Source organism: Populus alba, chromosome 19 (genome assembly GCF_005239225.2).
Source record: "Populus alba chromosome 19, ASM523922v2, whole genome shotgun sequence".
In the NCBI taxonomy this organism is placed as follows: Eukaryota; Viridiplantae; Streptophyta; class Magnoliopsida; order Malpighiales; family Salicaceae; genus Populus; species Populus alba.
The window spans coordinates 7,704,191-7,721,807 of record NC_133302.1 but is presented as its reverse complement, the minus strand read 5'-3'; the positions used below and the strand labels follow the sequence as shown (position 1 = coordinate 7,721,807).

Sequence of the window (17,617 nt, the reverse complement as noted above, 5' to 3'; positions counted from 1 at the left end):
CAAAACAACCCCACACCAAAATTCAAAATCATAAAAACCCGACTCAAACACATTACCAATTAATTAAAAGCCCCAAATCCTCTTCCCTGTACATCAGAAGTCACATTCAATCCTCGAGGCTAATTCTCTAAAGTAAATTACTTTCCTGCAAAAGTTCTCTTGTGTTTTTGTTATTCATAGATTTCGATTCAGTTTCGAATTAAAAATTCTTATTTTTTATTGAAAAACAACGAACATTACTGGGTTTTGTAGTAATACATTAAATTTGAAAATTTGAAGGAATAATCGGCATTATAAGCATGAATCCTCTCTGTTTTTTGTTTCTTTTAAGATTTGTTACTGTTTCTGTTTCTGGGTTTTGCTTGAGTTCCACATAAAGCTAATTCCTTTTTCCATTTCTTTTTTGGAGGGGCTATATTGATAGCCAATGTGAGTAAAAATGGAGGAAAAAAATGAGGAAGTTGAGGACATTGACAGTGCTTCAAGTGATTCATTTATTGGTGATTATGAGAATGATGAGCCTTCTACATCTGGACAAGATGATGGGACCCGTATTCAGGTTTTTTTCGTTGCTTTATGTTTTCTTCTTGTTACTGTTAAGTGTTATTCATCACCTTTGTTGATAGGTAGTTTGAGTATACTATTTTTTTTTTATGTGAATGTTATTATTTTTTGATATTGGTATTATAGCTTTGAACCCAGCAGTTTAAACTTGTGAAATAATAACCTGTTTTGATGCGGATTTTCCAATGACCAATTTTGAGTTAATGAATATTTCATCAAGTGGAAGCTTAAAGAGACATACTTGATAAAAGGGCAGAAAGAAGAGGAACAAACGGTTTTAGGTTAACAATAGGACTAGCGAGAGTAACAATAGTTGTTTTCCATGGTAGGATATGGTACCATGTGAAAGTTATAGGTGAATTATGTTCACAATAAGAGATCATTTTAAACTTTGTGTAAGTTTAAAACTTGTCAATCTTGTAGAGCAAACAGTTCCATTTTTACTTTCATTGTGCAGGTGCCTTTGACCGATCAAGAAGTAGAGGAATTGGTTGCCGAGTTCTTGGAAGTTGAGAGTAAGGTATCTTGTTTTTGGCTTAATCTCAGCATTCTGCTTCTTCTTTTTTTCTTCTATTATGTGAAAAGATTCACTGAAACTTACTTTAGGCTGCAGAGGCTCAAGAAGCACTGGAAAAGGAGTCTCTTGCAAAAGTTGAGAGTGATGTGAGAGAGGAGTTGGCACAAAGTCTTCAGGGTGATGATGTTAGTTTCTTGTGCTGCTTTTTAACTTTTTTTGGAGTTCTCATTCTCTCAACCTTGCCTATCATTTATGCTTTTCTTTCTTATCCATGTCTATAGTTGGAGGCGGCTGCTGAAGATGAGATGACAACTTTCAGGGAAGAGTGGGAAAATGTGCTTGATGAGCTTGAGACTGAGAGCTACCATTTGTTGGTCTGCTTCTTTCCTCAGTTTGAGTAAATTCTTCTGTTCTTAATGCATTTTACAGTGCACACACCCTTTTTTTTCCTGAAATACAGAGCATGTATCTTGAGACATTAACCAGGCAAGGTCCAAATTTGATACATCTCCCATGTCATTTTCACAGCAAAAAGCTTCTTTGATTCATGAGCCATTGCTGTATTTTTTTTTGCCGTTGTCTTGCCCTTCAATAATGCAATTCCATTGTATATGAAGCTTACACAGGAGGGACTTAAATGCATTCTCTTGTTGTTGCTCCTATTCTATTTTGAACTTCTTGCATCAGGATATTGCTGCTACTGTTGTTTATATGATTCTAGCATATTCAATTTGGCTTGTGGCTGCATGGGCATTGTTCAACTCATGCTTTTTACCATTTTTCCATGGTTTTGAGTTCGTGCATACAAGCTATCAATTTGTCAAACAGACTGACTGAAATGGAACAACTGAGCATTGTAGTTAGCAGCAAGCAGGTCTGAGTCTCTTGTTTTGTGATGTGATGCGATGTGAGACAGAATGGTTTTAAGAATTGTATATATTGGGTTGTAGGGCTCACAAATTAGTTGTGATTGCACTTTTAACAAGAAGTGCTGTTTTAGGAGTGTTAGAATGAAGGAGGAGGACCAAAGATGTATAAATAGTTTGAAGAAAGTAACTACAGATCAAAACGCAGCTTCCAGATGTCTTCAAACGCACTTGAATTCTGAAATCAGCTGTTTTAGGGCTTTTACATAGACATGGAGACTGCTCAACCTCTTCACACCCTGTATTTAAAGCAGTTTTGAAGCATCATTAGGATTAGAATCTTGGGAAGTAGATAGTTAAATACTTGACCAAAAAACATATTAAAAGGATCACAAAAAACTCGGTGTAGGCCTTATTAGGATATAACTAAGGCCTGTTCCAAGAAATCAGATTTAAACTCTTTGATTAAAAGCATGTTTGGTATTGTGGTTACTTTTGTGGTTGTGGTATGAAAAAAACAGTTTAATAAAAAGTACTTTTTGTGAGGTTCGTTTTAAATTTTGATGTGTTTGGTTAAAATTGCGGTTGAAAAAAAGCAGTTTCTTGTATTTGGTTAATATGCTTTTTATATGAGGTTTGATTGTAAAATTACCTGAAAGGACATATATCTATATATATATATATAATGGCAAAACATTGTTTTATAATTATGATTACATAACAAATTGAATAATCCTTTTACATTAATAAAAAAATTTCAGTGTCCCATCAAACTATTTAAAAAAAAAACATAATAAAAAATGATATTAACTAAAATAAAAACCAAAATTAGAATAAAAAAATAAGTCAGTGATAGTCCAGACGCAAGTAAATGTAAAAAATATATATAAAAAAAAAATTGAGGGGTAAAATAATCCTAAAGGTATTCAAGTATTTTTAATGTTCATGTAAAAAGAAAATTACAACACAGCCTTTGCACAAAATTTTTTTTTTAAGAGGTTATTTTAGTAATACCATTATTGAAAAAAAAAAGTAAAACAAAAACATGTTGCTTCGGTCACTTTTGACAAATAGTCTTCATTTCAGACAACTCGTATTTTTGCTCCTTGGCAAAACAGTGTTTCTCTCACAGACAAGGAATCCTGGCATGAAATTGCTCGCCCTTAGATTCTTGGCCATGACATCAATTGTGTGGCCATCATCCAAGGAAAGGGGAACCATTGTTTTGTTGGTGGAGCTGATGAGAAAAAGGTGCTAGTGTGTGAAGCTCCTTTATCTTTTCTGAAGACACTGAATCTTGCCACTTGTCAAAAGTCTAGTTTTCCTGAAAACCTTCAAGTTAATGGCAGTAGTTTGGGAACAAAGGGGAATATGGGCGCCAGGAAAGTTTTGCAATGTTAATTAAATTTATACAGTGTTGGTGAGAGAGAGGAGGGCACAACAACGAAAAGCAATTGTAAATTGGTTTTCACAAACTAATTTTTGTCCTCAGTTTTGGAGTGGGGTCCACATGAAAAAAAATGTGGCGAGTATTAACCAAACGCTTGAAAACAACTTTTAATTCGAACCACAGCCGCAGGAACAGACCCAAACACCCTTAAGCTAGCCAGAGATGCAACATCACATATTGTATTCTTATGGAGTTGGATTGACTGAATCATTTGCAGTTGATTTTGCAAAGGAAAGTGAAGTGGTAGAATCTTACTTATCTGTTGATTCTGGAGTGTGGATTCTCAGAATTGTTTTGAATGGTTTGGAGTGTGGTTGTTGACTACATTCCTTTTTTTAATGATTCCAGCTGTAGAAGAGCTACTAGATCACAATCATAAATCTAATTCATCCATTAATCCATGAAGTATGAGCAATTCTTCGGAATTCACATATTTTGGAACCGTTAGATTTTGGATTGTTAAGGAAGTATTATGATTTAGTGTCAATGTTTATGGTGACTGTAACTGTTAAGGTAACATGGTTGCTAGCATGGACTGAGCCATTTTCTTTTTCTTTTTTATTTTTGTGAAGTGACCATCTTTGATCATTGCCTCTAGGAAATGAAGTTGTCATGTTATATTTCCTTTCACTCCCCCCTAATTCACATGCTTTGCCTAACAGGAACAACTTGATGGATCTGGTATTGAGCTACCAAGCCTTTATAAGTGGATCGAAAGCCAGGCTCCTAATGGTTGCTGCACTGAAGCTTGGAAAAGGAGGGCACACTGGGTGGGATCTCAGGTGACCAAGGAAACTATTGATTCAGTTGCTGATGCTGAGAAATATCTTCAAATCCATAGGCCTACTAGACGGTAAGGTTTTCATTTTTCAGCAAGGTGAATTGTGCAAGGTTTGAAATCCATTTAAATGATATACTTTCTGGGCTTAGACGTCATGGTAAATTATTGGAGGAGGGTGCAAGTGGATTTCTGCAGAAAAAACTTTCCATGGATGGAAGTGAGGCTATTGTAGAAAATGGAGAAGTAGATTGGGTCTCTATGAAGAAACTATTCTCAACTAGCAGTGGGGAGGATGTTGCTTCATTTGGTAGTAAGCATTGGGCTTCTGTTTACCTGGCCAATACTCCCCAGGAAGCTGCACTTATGGGACTTAAATTTCCCGGAGTCAATGAGGTGACACATTAAATTTGAGTGTATAATTAGCCACATTATGACATTTCTGCTTAATGCCTTCTGTCTTAAGCATTTTTCAACCCTTCAGCAGCTTGATGTTTTATCATTTGAAATGAAAATTGATTCAAAATATTACTGGGTGACAAGTGCTAAATGTTTTTATCTGATTCTGGTTGATCTGATCTATTGGTTCATTATGTTTTGTCTTCATGCTTAGTATAAACCATCTGTACTTTCAGGCCTTGTCTTTTTATTAAATGGGGTTTTCTTTTCAAATTCTGTTTTTCTGCCCTTGTAATTCAAAGCAAAGCAATCCAAACATTGAATCAGGTTTGAAGAAGCGTATCCCCTCACCCATTCATGGGAAAATGTTTTTAGCTGAGTTTAGTAATAGACTCTGGCTTTTTTAAGTTTCTAATTGACTGACAATTACTGTCAGGATTGGTTGGACATATGTCTTGTGGTTTTGGTCTCTCTGTTACAGTTCCTTTTGTCACCATTATTCTAAAGTTCCAACTCTACAATGTTCTTTTTGATTGAATCTTCCAATGGTTTTGAGATTTTCTTTTTGTCAGGTTGAGGAGATTGAAGACATTGATGAGGATTCCATTGATCCATTTATTGCAGAGGCCGTGGCAAATGAAAAGGAACTTGTTCTTTCAGAGGAACAGAGAAAAAGTTATAGAAAGGTTGGTCAATATTCCTGTGAATAAGGCTAGTACTAAAATGATTAGCTAGTTCATTAGAATAACTAGCACAGCCATTGAAGAACTTAATCCATCAATAATCAGATGGGTCAAAATGCTGCTTTCCTTGAACTATCTTTGCTCCGATGAGGTGATCTGAGTGTCTCTGGATTCTTACAGTTAAAGTTCCTATTGATTCTCATTCCCATTGGTAGTCAAGCAGCCGTGTTTCTACTGGTGCTTTAGGGATTCCTTGAATTTTTTTTGTTAGTGATTGAGATTATTTTTTATTTGGAACTTTGTGATTGTAATTTTTATTTCTTAATGCAGAAAATCCAAACCTTCGTGGTACCTTGGGATTATTGTATGATAATTTTTCTAGCTTCATTGTGATGTCATGCTTCTGTTGTTTCATGGGAGTTTTCTTAGCTGACATTCAGTGGGATTGGGCTGGCCTTCTATGATATTCCTTTTGCTTTCATCTCTTGGAGGATGACTTTTGTCCAACATGCTTTTGCTTTTCTTTTCAGTCAGTTAATATAATTTTCTTGTTTCTAGAAATGTATTGGTATTTCATCTTGCAATTTGTGTCCGGTAGATTATAGTGATTGTCAAGCTTCTTTGATTGTATGCTCTGTTGATATTTAAATTGTATATTTCTTGTACTTGTACATTGAAAGGTTCTTGTTTTTGTACATTGAAAGGTCAAAGAGGAAGATGATGCAAAGATTGATCAGAAACTTCAACTTCATTTGAAACAGAGGAGACAGCGTAAGAGATGTAAACAGGTGAGACTTCCACTCATTGTTTTCTTCGTTTGCCATTTCCTGTTATCTAAGCCATGAATTCTATCTTCTGGTGGTGAATGATGGGACTCTTGACATGATCTCATAACAGCGGAAGGCTATAAAATTTTGGTTGTTCTGAGTCTGAAATTGTTCCATATTAAACTAGGTCTGGAAACTCAATTGATTGCATATGCTGATTCTGTCATGTTTTTAAAGTCCAACTGTTTCTAATTAAACTATTATAGTTTGAATTAGGTGTTGGAAATTTAATTCATTGTGTAGTGTATGCTTCAGCTATTATGTCTTCAATAGTTCAACTGTTCTTTTTTTTTTTTTGGTGGGGATGCTACAGAGCATATAATCTCAAGGCAATCCTTCAATATTGAATTCCTAGTAATTAGTGTAAAACTATATGTTCTCTTGAAATGGACTGGTCATGTTCCTTTTTCTTGAACTCTTCTTGAATTAGGGTGTTAGCTCAGTCATCCAGGACATGGGAAGGAACATGGATGAGCCACTGTCTCTGGATGACGATTACAATGAAGTCACATGCCAAGATTTGAAGAAAGACAAGCTTTCTGTAGACCTTGTAATGGAACATTCTACAGGTAAGAGCAATTCAGTTTTCCCAGAGTCTGCGCTGCCTGATGCCACTGAACCTAGAAGGTCCAAGCGTCCAAATGAGAGTGAGGATCTAAGCATCAATGATAAGAAGATTCGGACTGTTAACATAGACAGTGATGATGAAGCGGACATTCTGGAGGATAAATCAGTACACAACATTAAAGTTGAGGATCAATCAACTGTGCAAGAGAACACTGGGGACCCTACAACTGATTGCAATCCTTCACAGGGTTCAAATGAGAAGTTTCTGTGCACTGCCTGTGATAAAGTGGCTGTTGAAGCGCACTCACATCCACTTTTGAAAGTAATAGTTTGCAAAGACTGTAAGTTCTTAATGGAGGAAAAGATGCATGCGAAGGTATGAACATTAATTTTTGCCTGTGCATTTATCCAAGTTGCTTCAAATAAGTTATAAAATGCTAAAGTATCACGCTTCATAGATATGCATGCAAGCAGTTACCTAAGATTATTGTCATAACTAGGTGGTTGTCTGGCCAGCCATCATAATAATTCTAATGAGTGGATCAGCTTACTAGGATTCTTGTTTTACTTAAACAACCTTAGAAAGATTATCTCTTTTGTTGCGTTTATGATGTGATATATTGATGAAATGTAAAATAGTTTTCATCAGAGAACAATGGAAGCACAATAATTTTAACCTTTATGGAATTATCAGTGTTACTGTTATCCCCAGTCAGTAGCTAATAAAAACTCAAAATGCAACAAGAACATTTACCTCCACTTTTACAAGCCATAGAAGTCTGATGATTATAAGACTGCTGGTTCTTACAATTGGCTATGACAAATCCAACCATTTGCCTCTCTTTCTTTTAGCACGCGTAACAAAAACAACAAATTAGAACTCTGATTGCTTGGAGTCTGAAACATTTTTAAATCTTTGAATTTCTCCCCGCAGACTGTTACATCTTGCTAGGATCATGGAGTTTGCAAAAAGTGAAAGATTACTAACTTATTGTTTTTTTTTTAAATGCTTTTTATCCTATTATATTTTCCACAATTCCATTCCTGAGCTTAACTTGTTGCAGGATCCTGACTGTTCTGAGTGTTACTGTGGATGGTGTGGACGGAACATTGAATTGGTAAGTTGCAAGTCATGCAGAACATTATTCTGCACTGCTTGTATAAAACGGAACATTGGTGAAGAGTTCTTGCCTAAGGTTCCAGCTTCTGGTTGGCAATGTTGTTGTTGCTCTCCAAGTCTGCTACAAATGTTTACATTACAGTTAGAGAAAGCTGTGGGGTCTGGCGATACAATGATTACGAGCTCTGATAGTGATTCAGAGTCCTCAGATACAGATGGTGGTGTTACAATCAGGTATACTGTTGTTCCTTATGAGACAGACCTTTGTCTGTAGTTTTATGAATTATTCCCTACTGTATCTAAAATTTGTTATGAGATTGTATCCCAAACATAATTCTCAAATTATGCTACTTTGTATCAGATCTAAGAGAAAGAAGAAAAAGAAGATTAGAAGGATCATTGATGATGCTGAATTAGGAGAAGAGACCAAGAGAAAAATTGCTATTGAGAAGGTGTTTTTTTTTTTTTTTAATGATTGATTTGGTTAAATCAGGCATGTCAGTACTGATTATGCTTTGTGTTGTGATCTTATTCAGGAACGTCAAGAACGCTTGAAATCCCTGAAAGTACAGTTTTCTGACAAATCCAAGATGATCAATCCTGCAAGCTGCAGTGGAAACTTAACTGAAGGTGCTAGTGTTGAAGTGCTTGGTGATGCCACAACAGGTTATGTTGTGAATGTCGTGAGGGAAAAAGGTGAAGAAGCTGTGAGGATTCCTCCAAGCATTTCGTCTAAATTGAAAGCCCATCAGGTTTCATTCTATCCTTATGTAGGTTTCCATACTCAGTCTAGTGGTCTTATTACTTAGTTGCATCATTCTGTTTCTTGTATCCAAACTGTAATTACAGTGCTTGAAAACTTAGTGCACTACCCTTTGGGGTTCTTAACCCACCACCTTGCTCAAAATTAATATTTGGTTCCCAACTTGCTTTCTTATTATTCCAGCAATTAAGATTTCAGCACATTTTACATCAGCAGGCATTAAATATGGGCATTTAAAGTGTAGGAAGCGAGGGCCTGAATGGGGGTCGATTTGATGTGCTTCCTTTTCAAATGTTACAGCTTTCACTGATACTGATTTTTCGTTCTTATTTCTATTTTATTATAAATGCTTCTTTTTATTGCTTACCCAAGTTGATTTGAGATTGCAGGTGGCAGGGATAAGATTTTTGTGGGAAAATATTATACAGTCAATTGGAAAAGCAAGGTCTGGTGATAAAGGTCTTGGTTGCATTTTAGCACATATGATGGGCCTTGGTAAAACTTTTCAGGTACTCTGTTCGATTCCTCTTTTGAATCCACTTCCCATGGGTAATATATGAGGGGATATGATGTGAGTGGTGTTGAGAATGTTTGCCAATAAATCTGATAAAGTGTTAACTGGTAACTGGTGAGTTTTTGCCAATTTATTTCAACCTTCTAGATAAGTTATTCTCTCTACCCCTGATGTCTGCAATTAATGTTAACTCCAAATATTCTAAATTATATAATTATGTACTTAATTATAGCATGGTGAACAATCAGTTTAATGGTTGTAGTTTTAGTGGCAGTGCTAGTAATAGCAGGAACCCTTGAATGCTGACCGCCATGCCATAATTTAATTGTGCAGCATAGCATTATAATTGTTTAATTTGGTTGGACAGTTAGCTAGATTTAATGAATTGCATCTACAGGTCATAGCTTTTCTGTACACTGCCATGAGAAGTGTTGATCTGGGTTTGAGAACAGTGCTCATTGTGACTCCTGTGAATGTGCTGCATAACTGGCGCAAGGAGTTCATGAAGTGGACACCTTCAGAAGTAAAACCACTCCGTGTTTTCATGCTGGAGGATGTGTCGAGGTTTTATTACATAACTTTCCCCTTTCTTTCTTTTGACCGAATGACAGGAAATTTTCAAATTAATTTTACTCGTGAAGTTTCAAGTGTAGTATTATCTGAATATATGCTCTTAACTAAGCTAGATTGCAAGTTCTTTTATATGAATTGTTAATGATAACAGCAATTCGGCATTTATCCCTAGAAAATATTGTGGAAATTATTGTCAATGAGTTTTGGGTATTTTACTAAAAGAATAGCAAATGTACCTGATGTCCAAATATGAAAAGAAAAGCTAAGACAGCATCCACCAACTGATCAGGCAATGTCATGTATTCTTTACCCGTGTTCTAAACTATGGGCTCACTTTATTTTTTACACTTGTCTTATAAGGTTTAACATATCGAGATCCATTTTATTTTCTTAGAGTTTGAGAGCAATTGGGGGGGGGGGCATCAATTTTGGTGTTTCTTTTGTAGGAAAAGATACAAAAATGGAAAGACTGACATCTAATTAGTCTAGGTCTGGCTCTTGTGAACTATTGATAGTTTAGGTATCCGACAAAATATCTTGAATATTTTACATAGAAAGGTTTAGTCAAGGCAGTGTCATTATATCCAGTATAAGATTAGATAATAAGTCCACCCCACTCCCTCACCCCCCTCTTCTCTCTCACTTTCTGTTTGGATCTTCCATTCTGAACCTTTCTAATTTACTGTTGGGGTTTCTGGCATTAGGGAGAGAAGAGTGGAATTGCTTGCAAAGTGGAGAGCTAAAGGTGGTGTATTCTTGATTGGCTACTCTGCCTTTCGGAACTTGACCCTTGGAAAGAATGTGAAGGAACCAAAATTGGCTAGAGAAATTTGTAATGCCTTGCAGGTAATTTGTGTCTTAACCTTCCACTCAGTCTGTGCTTTGAATCACTCAAGACCAATCATTGATCTTGATATGCACATTTAAACATTGCATTGATGAAAATTGCTTTTCTAATATCAGGATGGACCTGATATACTTGTTTGTGATGAAGCTCATATAATCAAGAATACCAGGGCTGATACAACCCAAGCACTGAAACTCGTGAAATGCCAGAGAAGGATAGCATTAACTGGATCACCTCTTCAGAACAATCTAATGGAGTATTATTGTGTAAGTTGGTCAAGATGATTAAAGATTCTGATTTCTATTCAAGGGTATGCTTCTTATAGGATTTATTATCCGAAACAGATGGTTGATTTTGTAAGAGAAGGTTTTCTTGGCAGCAGCCACGAGTTCAGGAATCGGTAAACTTTTTATCTGACATTTTTCTGGCTGCTTTCTCCTTTTCACCAGCTCCAGTACATCTTAATTAGGTGTTCTCATGCTTGCAGTTTCCAAAATCCTATAGAAAATGGACAACATACTAATTCAATGGTTGATGATGTAAAGATTATGAACCAAAGATCTCATATTCTCTATGAACAATTGAAAGGGTTTGTTCAAAGAATGGACATGAGTGTGGTGAAGAAAGACCTGCCACCTAAAACTGTATTTGTAGTGGCTGTAAAGCTTTCTCCATTACAGAGGAAATTGTACAAGAGATTCCTTGATGTGCATGGGTTCACAAATGGCAGGGCTTCGAATGAAAAGATGAGGAAGAGCTTTTTTGCTGGGTACCAGGCATTGGCTCAGGTTTGTTGTTGATTATTATGTCCATCATGCCTGTAGTAATCTCTTCCTTTATGATAGATGGACACACACTTACACATATGATATCATGTCTTTTATGCTCCATTTACCCATTTTGGTAGTACAATGTGAAACATGACCATGTGTATGCATATGTAACCCCCATCAATACAACTTATAAGTATACCCTCGTCTTAAAGTCTTGTAAAATTGATTTGGTTTATCTGGACATTCAATTGCTTAAACTTTAAAGTTATATGTCCATTATTTCACAGTTTTCTTTCATGCAGTCAAAACCAAATTACCGAGGTTTCCTCCCTGACTATTTTTGTTGAAGAATATTGCTAAAGTTGACATAGTAAATAGTTTGGCATTATGAAAGAAAACTTAGAAAACCAAAATTGGCTATAACTTTTGCTCAATTTTAATGTGCAAACTTGTGTCAACTACTAGGAAAGAATATGATCATTTTACTGTAGATATTGTTACCAAATTCATGGGACATTTGGGTCGTGGTACAGGGTTTGGGAATTACATTTGCACACATGTGAATTCACGATATTTAGGGGGTATTTAGTACACTGATTTGTGGTTAGTAGTAGGCCATTGGTTATATTTTGATCATTATCTAGTAAATTTACATGACTTTAGAAAAACTCTTCCTTAATTAGTTCTTTTTTTTTCTTAAAACAATAGGATATTCTTTTACTTTTGTTGGAATGATTTGGGCCTCTAGTAAAAGTTGGAAAATGAGTAAACAAGTTACAAGTAAATAAAATATAGGAGTAATGACACCAAAAAAGGATATTATATCACTGCCCCTGGAAAGGATTAGGATTTTTTGCTGTTTTTATACACATCCTTGATCCTACTATCTCTACAATTTTCCCATCCCCTTCAGTTCTCTTTCTTCTAATGTACAAAATTCAAAACAGACTCCTTATCTTCTCAAAGGGACTCCAACCCAGTGCCAGAAAAAAAGAAAAAAATACTTCTCCTCTACTGCCTTTTCACCCCCATTTCCATGAATTTGAACAAATTTGAGAATAGAGGAGAGAAAGCATAATAGGATGAAATTTTTCATCTTTTCCTAAGCATTGGGTTAGAGTCTTTGAAAAGATAAAGAGTTGTTTTTGAATTTTGTACATTAGAAGACAAAGAATAGAAGGGAAAGGGGTAGAGATAGTGGGATCGCAAATTGTGTAAAAATCAGCTAAAAACTTATTCATTCATTCGGCACATCAATATTAAATCCTTTTCTTTTTGGTATCAGTTACTTCTATATTTTATTTACTAGCAACTTGTCTTTGCATTTTTCAATTTTATTTAAGGTCAGAATCTTTTCCAAAAGAATAAAATAAAATAATTATAATAATTTATTGTTTTTAGGGAAAAAAACTAATCAAGGAATAGTTTTCTTAAGACAAGTAAATTTAATTCTGTAATTGGTCAAAGTATAACAACTAATTGCCTACTACTAACCACAAATTACCATAATAACTACCCCCTACGTATCATAAAGGCACAGATCTGCAGATTACGTTCCTGAACCCTGTAATATCTCGTGAATCTGGTTGGTGGGCGTAACTGTATTTCCTTGAAGATCTTAACTCACTGCACATCATGAACCCTCTATATATCCATGCTTTTACATTTTCTACAAAAATAGACAAAGATTCAGGTTAGTTTCTCACATGTAAGATTTTCTATGAAAAATGGATCACCAAATCATACAATACTGATCATGCACCAGCACGATCTAGTATGTGATTCACTATGTTCTGGATCGTTCATTCTGAAACGAAAAATGTGAGTGATTTCATGAATTGGGTAGCACTGTGTAGAAGTTGCTGTGAGCATTTAGAAAACTACAGGGTACAACAGATTATTTGTGCCACAGAGTTTGTGGAAGGTTTAAGTGAATAGGATTCGTTGTGATGGGAGTAAAATGTTGTATATATGGTTGTTGTGAGTTCATTTTGATTTGTGAAAGATTTCATGCATAGTTGGTTCTTTGACTTGGAAAAATTTATCTAATGATTCCTGCAACAAAATATATTTGTAATTGGATTGCAAGTATCTGGCACCTTGTGTCTTTATATTTGTTTTATTTTCAATTTTCTGTGGCCTCAATTTTAGATGACTTTGGTAGGTGATATGTTGAGGTTTCTAGCCATTTTTTTTTTACAATATCAAGTGGAAGCGAACATCTGAAATGGTTAACTACAGTTTCTCTGAGAGTCTAGTTACAGAGAATAAGGGAGTTTGTTCAAATTTTAATGATGTTATCTTTAACTGTTCACTAAATTGTTGAAGGAATGGAGTGGGTTTCATATATCTTAGGCAAATCTTACTGAGCAAGATGGAATGCTGTCATTATGTTCATTCCAATTCTCAGTCTTATTTGCAATTAAGATATTGTAGCCATTGTTAAAAAGGCTGGCTGAATCAGCTTTCAATGATGCATGTTTAAATTAATTTATCCTTTTGTTCTCTTGTTTTAATGAGCTTTTCATTGTTCATTGTAGATATGGAACCATCCTGGAATATTGCAATTGAGGAAAGGTAGAGATTACATTGGCCGTGAGGACAATGTTGAGAATGTTCTTCCAGATGACTGCTCTAGTGATGAAAATGTAGATTACAATACAATTGTTGGAGGTACTCTATTTCACTATTATATCATATTGCTTAGCAGTTCATGCTTGTGTTTAGAATTCATGGATATCATTCTTCTACAACCAGATCCACCTAAGTTCTCCATGTGTGGTGATGTGTCTATTTTTTATTGCATTTTGTGCTAGCAGAGAAGTCAAGGAATCAAAATGATTTCGTTCAAGGGAAAAGTGATGATGGATTTTTCCAAAAGGTGTGAGCATAAACAAACACCAATCAATCACTATTCTTTACTCAAGTTTTCTGAAATTGCTGAATTCTCTCCCTCTTGTTGATTTAATAAATGTTTTCCTTTGTTTTTTTTTCCTTTCCAGGATTGGTGGAATGATCTTCTGCATGAAAATAATTATAAAGTGATTGATTATAGTGGCAAAATGGTATTGCTGCTTGACATTTTAGTCATGTCTTCGAATGTGGGTGATAAGACATTGGTTTTTAGCCAGAGCATACCCACTTTAGATCTTATAGAGCTTTATCTTTCAAGATTAACTCGGCATGGGAAAAAGGGAAAATTCTGGAGAAAAGGAAAAGACTGGTATAGGTGCGCATATACAGCTGTGAACTGCTTTCACTCATGGTTTCTCTGCTTTTTCATGATATAGATTTGAAGTTCTTTATATGGACTTCATATGTCTTCATAATTGCAATAAGAGAATAATATTTTACTTCCTCTCCTGTATCCAACAGGCTAGATGGAAGAACAGAGAGCTCTGAAAGGCAAAGGTTGGTTGAGAGGTTCAATGATCCCGAGAATAAGCGGGTCAAATGTACTTTGATTTCTACTAGGGCTGGTTCTCTGGGGATTAATCTCTATGCTGCTAACCGGGTGGTTATTGTTGATGGTTCTTGGAATCCGACATATGATCTTCAGGCCATATATCGGGCTTGGAGGTGGGTTCCATCTATTGTTTTCATTCAACTGAAGCATGCCCTCTTTTGTCATGATTGAACCTAAAATTACCATTTTTCAGGTATGGCCAGACTAAACCGGTGTTTGCTTACAGATTAATGGCACATGGAACCATGGAGGAAAAAATCTATAAGCGTCAGGTGATAGAATTACTACTTGTAGCATTAAATTAGCCTGTAATCTGAAAGTACTTCTAATGAAGAGAATGATTTAATCAGGTCACAAAGGAAGGACTTGCTGCAAGGGTGGTTGATAGACAACAAGTATATAGGACTATGTCCAGAGAAGAAATGTTGCATCTTTTTGAATTTGGTGATGATGAGAAATCTGACACACTAAATGACATTGGCCAAGAATATAGACATGCAGATACCAGGAATGTTACCTGCCAAACCGTAAATTCTTTGAAAGAGAACATTCCTTGTTCTCATGGAAGCTGCTCATCTGATAAGATAATGGAAAGCTTGCTTGACAAGCACCGTCAGAGGTAGTGTTTTTTATCTTTTGCTAGAAAAGAAAAATAGTTTCTTAGCTTCAGTCCATTTTGGATACTTAAATTCAACCCGGTCATTTGGAACAAGGTTGGGACGTAGGAATATCTGATTGAGAGTATATTCATAACTGATTTCTGAGCCACAATCTTTTTTTTTTTTTAACATGTCATAGACTGAATTATACTTTCTTCCAGCAGTTGGAATAGGTTTTTGAATCACTCAATACAGTGATAACTTCGACTGCCTATTGGTACTTTCTTTCATGTATTCATTTCACTTCATAAAAGCTTAGCGATGTTCTTCCTTGTCTTTAGGTGGATTTTTGATTACCATGAACATGAGACCCTTTTGCAAGAGAATGAAGAGGAAAAACTAACAAAGGAGGAGCAAGACATGGCTTGGGAAGTATACAAGAGATCATTAGAATGGGAAGAAGTGCAGCGAGTTTCCCTTGATGACTCTACATTTGAGCGAAAGCCACAAATGTCAAACGGAGCATCTTCTGCCCTAGACACTAGCAGCATTCCTGTGCCAAGCATGGCCCCTCCCGCAACTGAGGCTTCCAGTGTAGCACCATCCAAGAGCATTTTAAGGAGTCGTGTGGTGCAACGGAAATGCACTAATCTCTCTCATTTGCTAACCCTAAGAAGTCAGGGCACAAAAGCTGGGTGCACTACCGTCTGCGGGGAATGTGCCCAGGAGATAAGCTGGGAAGATCTGAATCGGGAGGGTAAGGCAGCACGGTAAAGGCATCATCCCTTGTTACTGTTGTTTTTTTCTTCATATACGCTATATATCTAGTGTAATTCATTTTGATTGTAAAGGGAAGCAGCTGTAAGTTCAAATTCATTTGTTTTGGTAGATAATATTGGCAGACACATTCTAGCTCATCTTTTTGGCCCCTTTTTGTTCTTTGAGGGTACAGAGAAACAGGGATTTTGGGGTGGTTGTAGATAAATTGGAGGGAATGAGCCTGTGTAAATCTCAGCTCATACGATCCTTTTTGATGTAGGAATTGTTGTGGAGGCAGTTATAGTCAAGAAAGTAGTTCCACTAATTTCCAACACTAATCCTTTCAAAATATGTTAATAAATGTTCTTGAATGTTCTTCCATCGTTTCACTGGATGTTCCCGAGTCTATTTCCGATGCGCAATTTAGTTTCCTGTGGTAGGGTCTTGGTAGAGTTGGAGCAGCTACACGTTGCTTACATTTCAGCATCAAGATTAGCTTTTTTCTGTCGTTGTAATTAAAATCTTGCTTGTCTGATGAAAAGCATCCATCACCGTTTTAGCAAACACAATTATAGTAAGTTCGTAGCTTTTTCTGCACACTTTTCCATTAGGGTTTTCGCCAATTCTTCTCATGTGGAGGACGTTGGTACTTGATGAACAAGCAATCTTGATATAGGATTGTTACACGCAGGTCAATGATGGTACTAGCTAGCAGCCAGCCTCACTTGTGTAATGGTTGGCCGCCTTTCTTATCGATGAAAAGTATGTTTGGTAGTGTTGTAGCGGTTGCTTTTTAAATAACTTTTTTGTGTTCGAAATGTATGCTAATGATGTTTTTTTTTTTTTTAAAAAAAAAAAATTATTTTTTATATTAGCATATCAAAACGATTCAAAATATATAAATTATATTAAATTTTAATAAAAATATATTTTTTGAATTTTTTGGGAACGCAGTGTAGTGTTGAAATCTCTCTCTCTCCACATATACACAAATAAAAGTATATTGACTCACTCTTCAAGCAAATCAATATTAATTTTTTTTTTAAAATATAAAAAAATATTAAGTGTATAAAGAATGTTTTAAGCGTCTAAAGATCAGATCCAGATGAATTGAATCTGATAGTCATTATAGGCCCTACCAAACTTAAGTGAATTGGGTTTAATATGGCTGTAAGACCAAGTTTATTTGGAAGGTTATGAAAAGGTTATGAACAACAACAACAATAATGTCAACCCAAGCAAATAACAAACAAAGAAAAGATAATTGTGCATTTTGCAGAGAAAATAAAAGAAAAATATATTTAATAATTGATGGCAATCCAACAATGATATGTTTACATGTGCTGCTTCATGTTAAAGAGGGCATGACTGCGCATTTAGTTATATAACAGATTGCTAGATTTGATTTTCAAGAAGTGCCTCACATGTGTTTTTTTAATGATGCAGATGCCACCAACAACTTTTATTTATTTATTAAAATGATGTAATTTGATATTTTATTTAATTATAAAATTGAAACAATGTCATTTTGTTATTTTATTAAAATAAAGTT

At 35.5% G+C, this 17,617-nt stretch overlaps 1 protein-coding gene across 2 annotated transcripts; it reads left to right on the top strand.

Annotated features, from left to right (window-relative positions):
- On the top strand, nt 1–16,454 carry LOC118056945 (protein CHROMATIN REMODELING 20). 2 transcript variants are annotated; one of them, XM_035069389.2, is made up of 26 exons: nt 1–132; nt 410–559; nt 1,022–1,084; nt 1,171–1,266; nt 1,363–1,455; nt 4,060–4,250; nt 4,328–4,571; nt 5,147–5,260; nt 5,962–6,045; nt 6,515–7,027; nt 7,716–8,005; nt 8,133–8,223; nt 8,308–8,523; nt 8,924–9,043; nt 9,446–9,612; nt 10,326–10,467; nt 10,585–10,734; nt 10,813–10,868; nt 10,956–11,256; nt 13,782–13,914; nt 14,061–14,122; nt 14,244–14,470; nt 14,617–14,820; nt 14,901–14,979; nt 15,058–15,326; nt 15,648–16,454. In XM_035069389.2, the coding sequence occupies exons 2-26, from the start codon at nt 440–442 to the stop codon at nt 16,078–16,080; spliced, it is 4,458 nt and encodes a 1,485-aa protein (XP_034925280.1). In that variant the 5' UTR covers nt 1–132; nt 410–439; the 3' UTR covers nt 16,081–16,454. The 2 variants fall into 2 exon arrangements, with proteins under 2 accessions (XP_034925280.1, XP_034925278.1); XM_035069387.2 differs by having other exon boundaries at nt 14,058–14,122.
- The last annotated feature ends 1,163 nt before the right edge of the window (nt 16,455–17,617 follow it).

Bases quoted from the DNA above. Each gene is read 5' to 3' on its own strand.
- LOC118056945 (XM_035069387.2), top strand. From the start codon at position 440: ATGGAGGAAAAAAATGAGGAAGTTGAGGACATTGACAGTGCTTCAAGT. The intron at 560-1,021 runs GTTTTTTTCGTT...TTCATTGTGCAG, and splicing joins ATGATGGGACCCGTATTCAG to GTGCCTTTGACCGATCAAGA. The intron at 1,085-1,170 runs GTATCTTGTTTT...AACTTACTTTAG, and splicing joins TCTTGGAAGTTGAGAGTAAG to GCTGCAGAGGCTCAAGAAGC.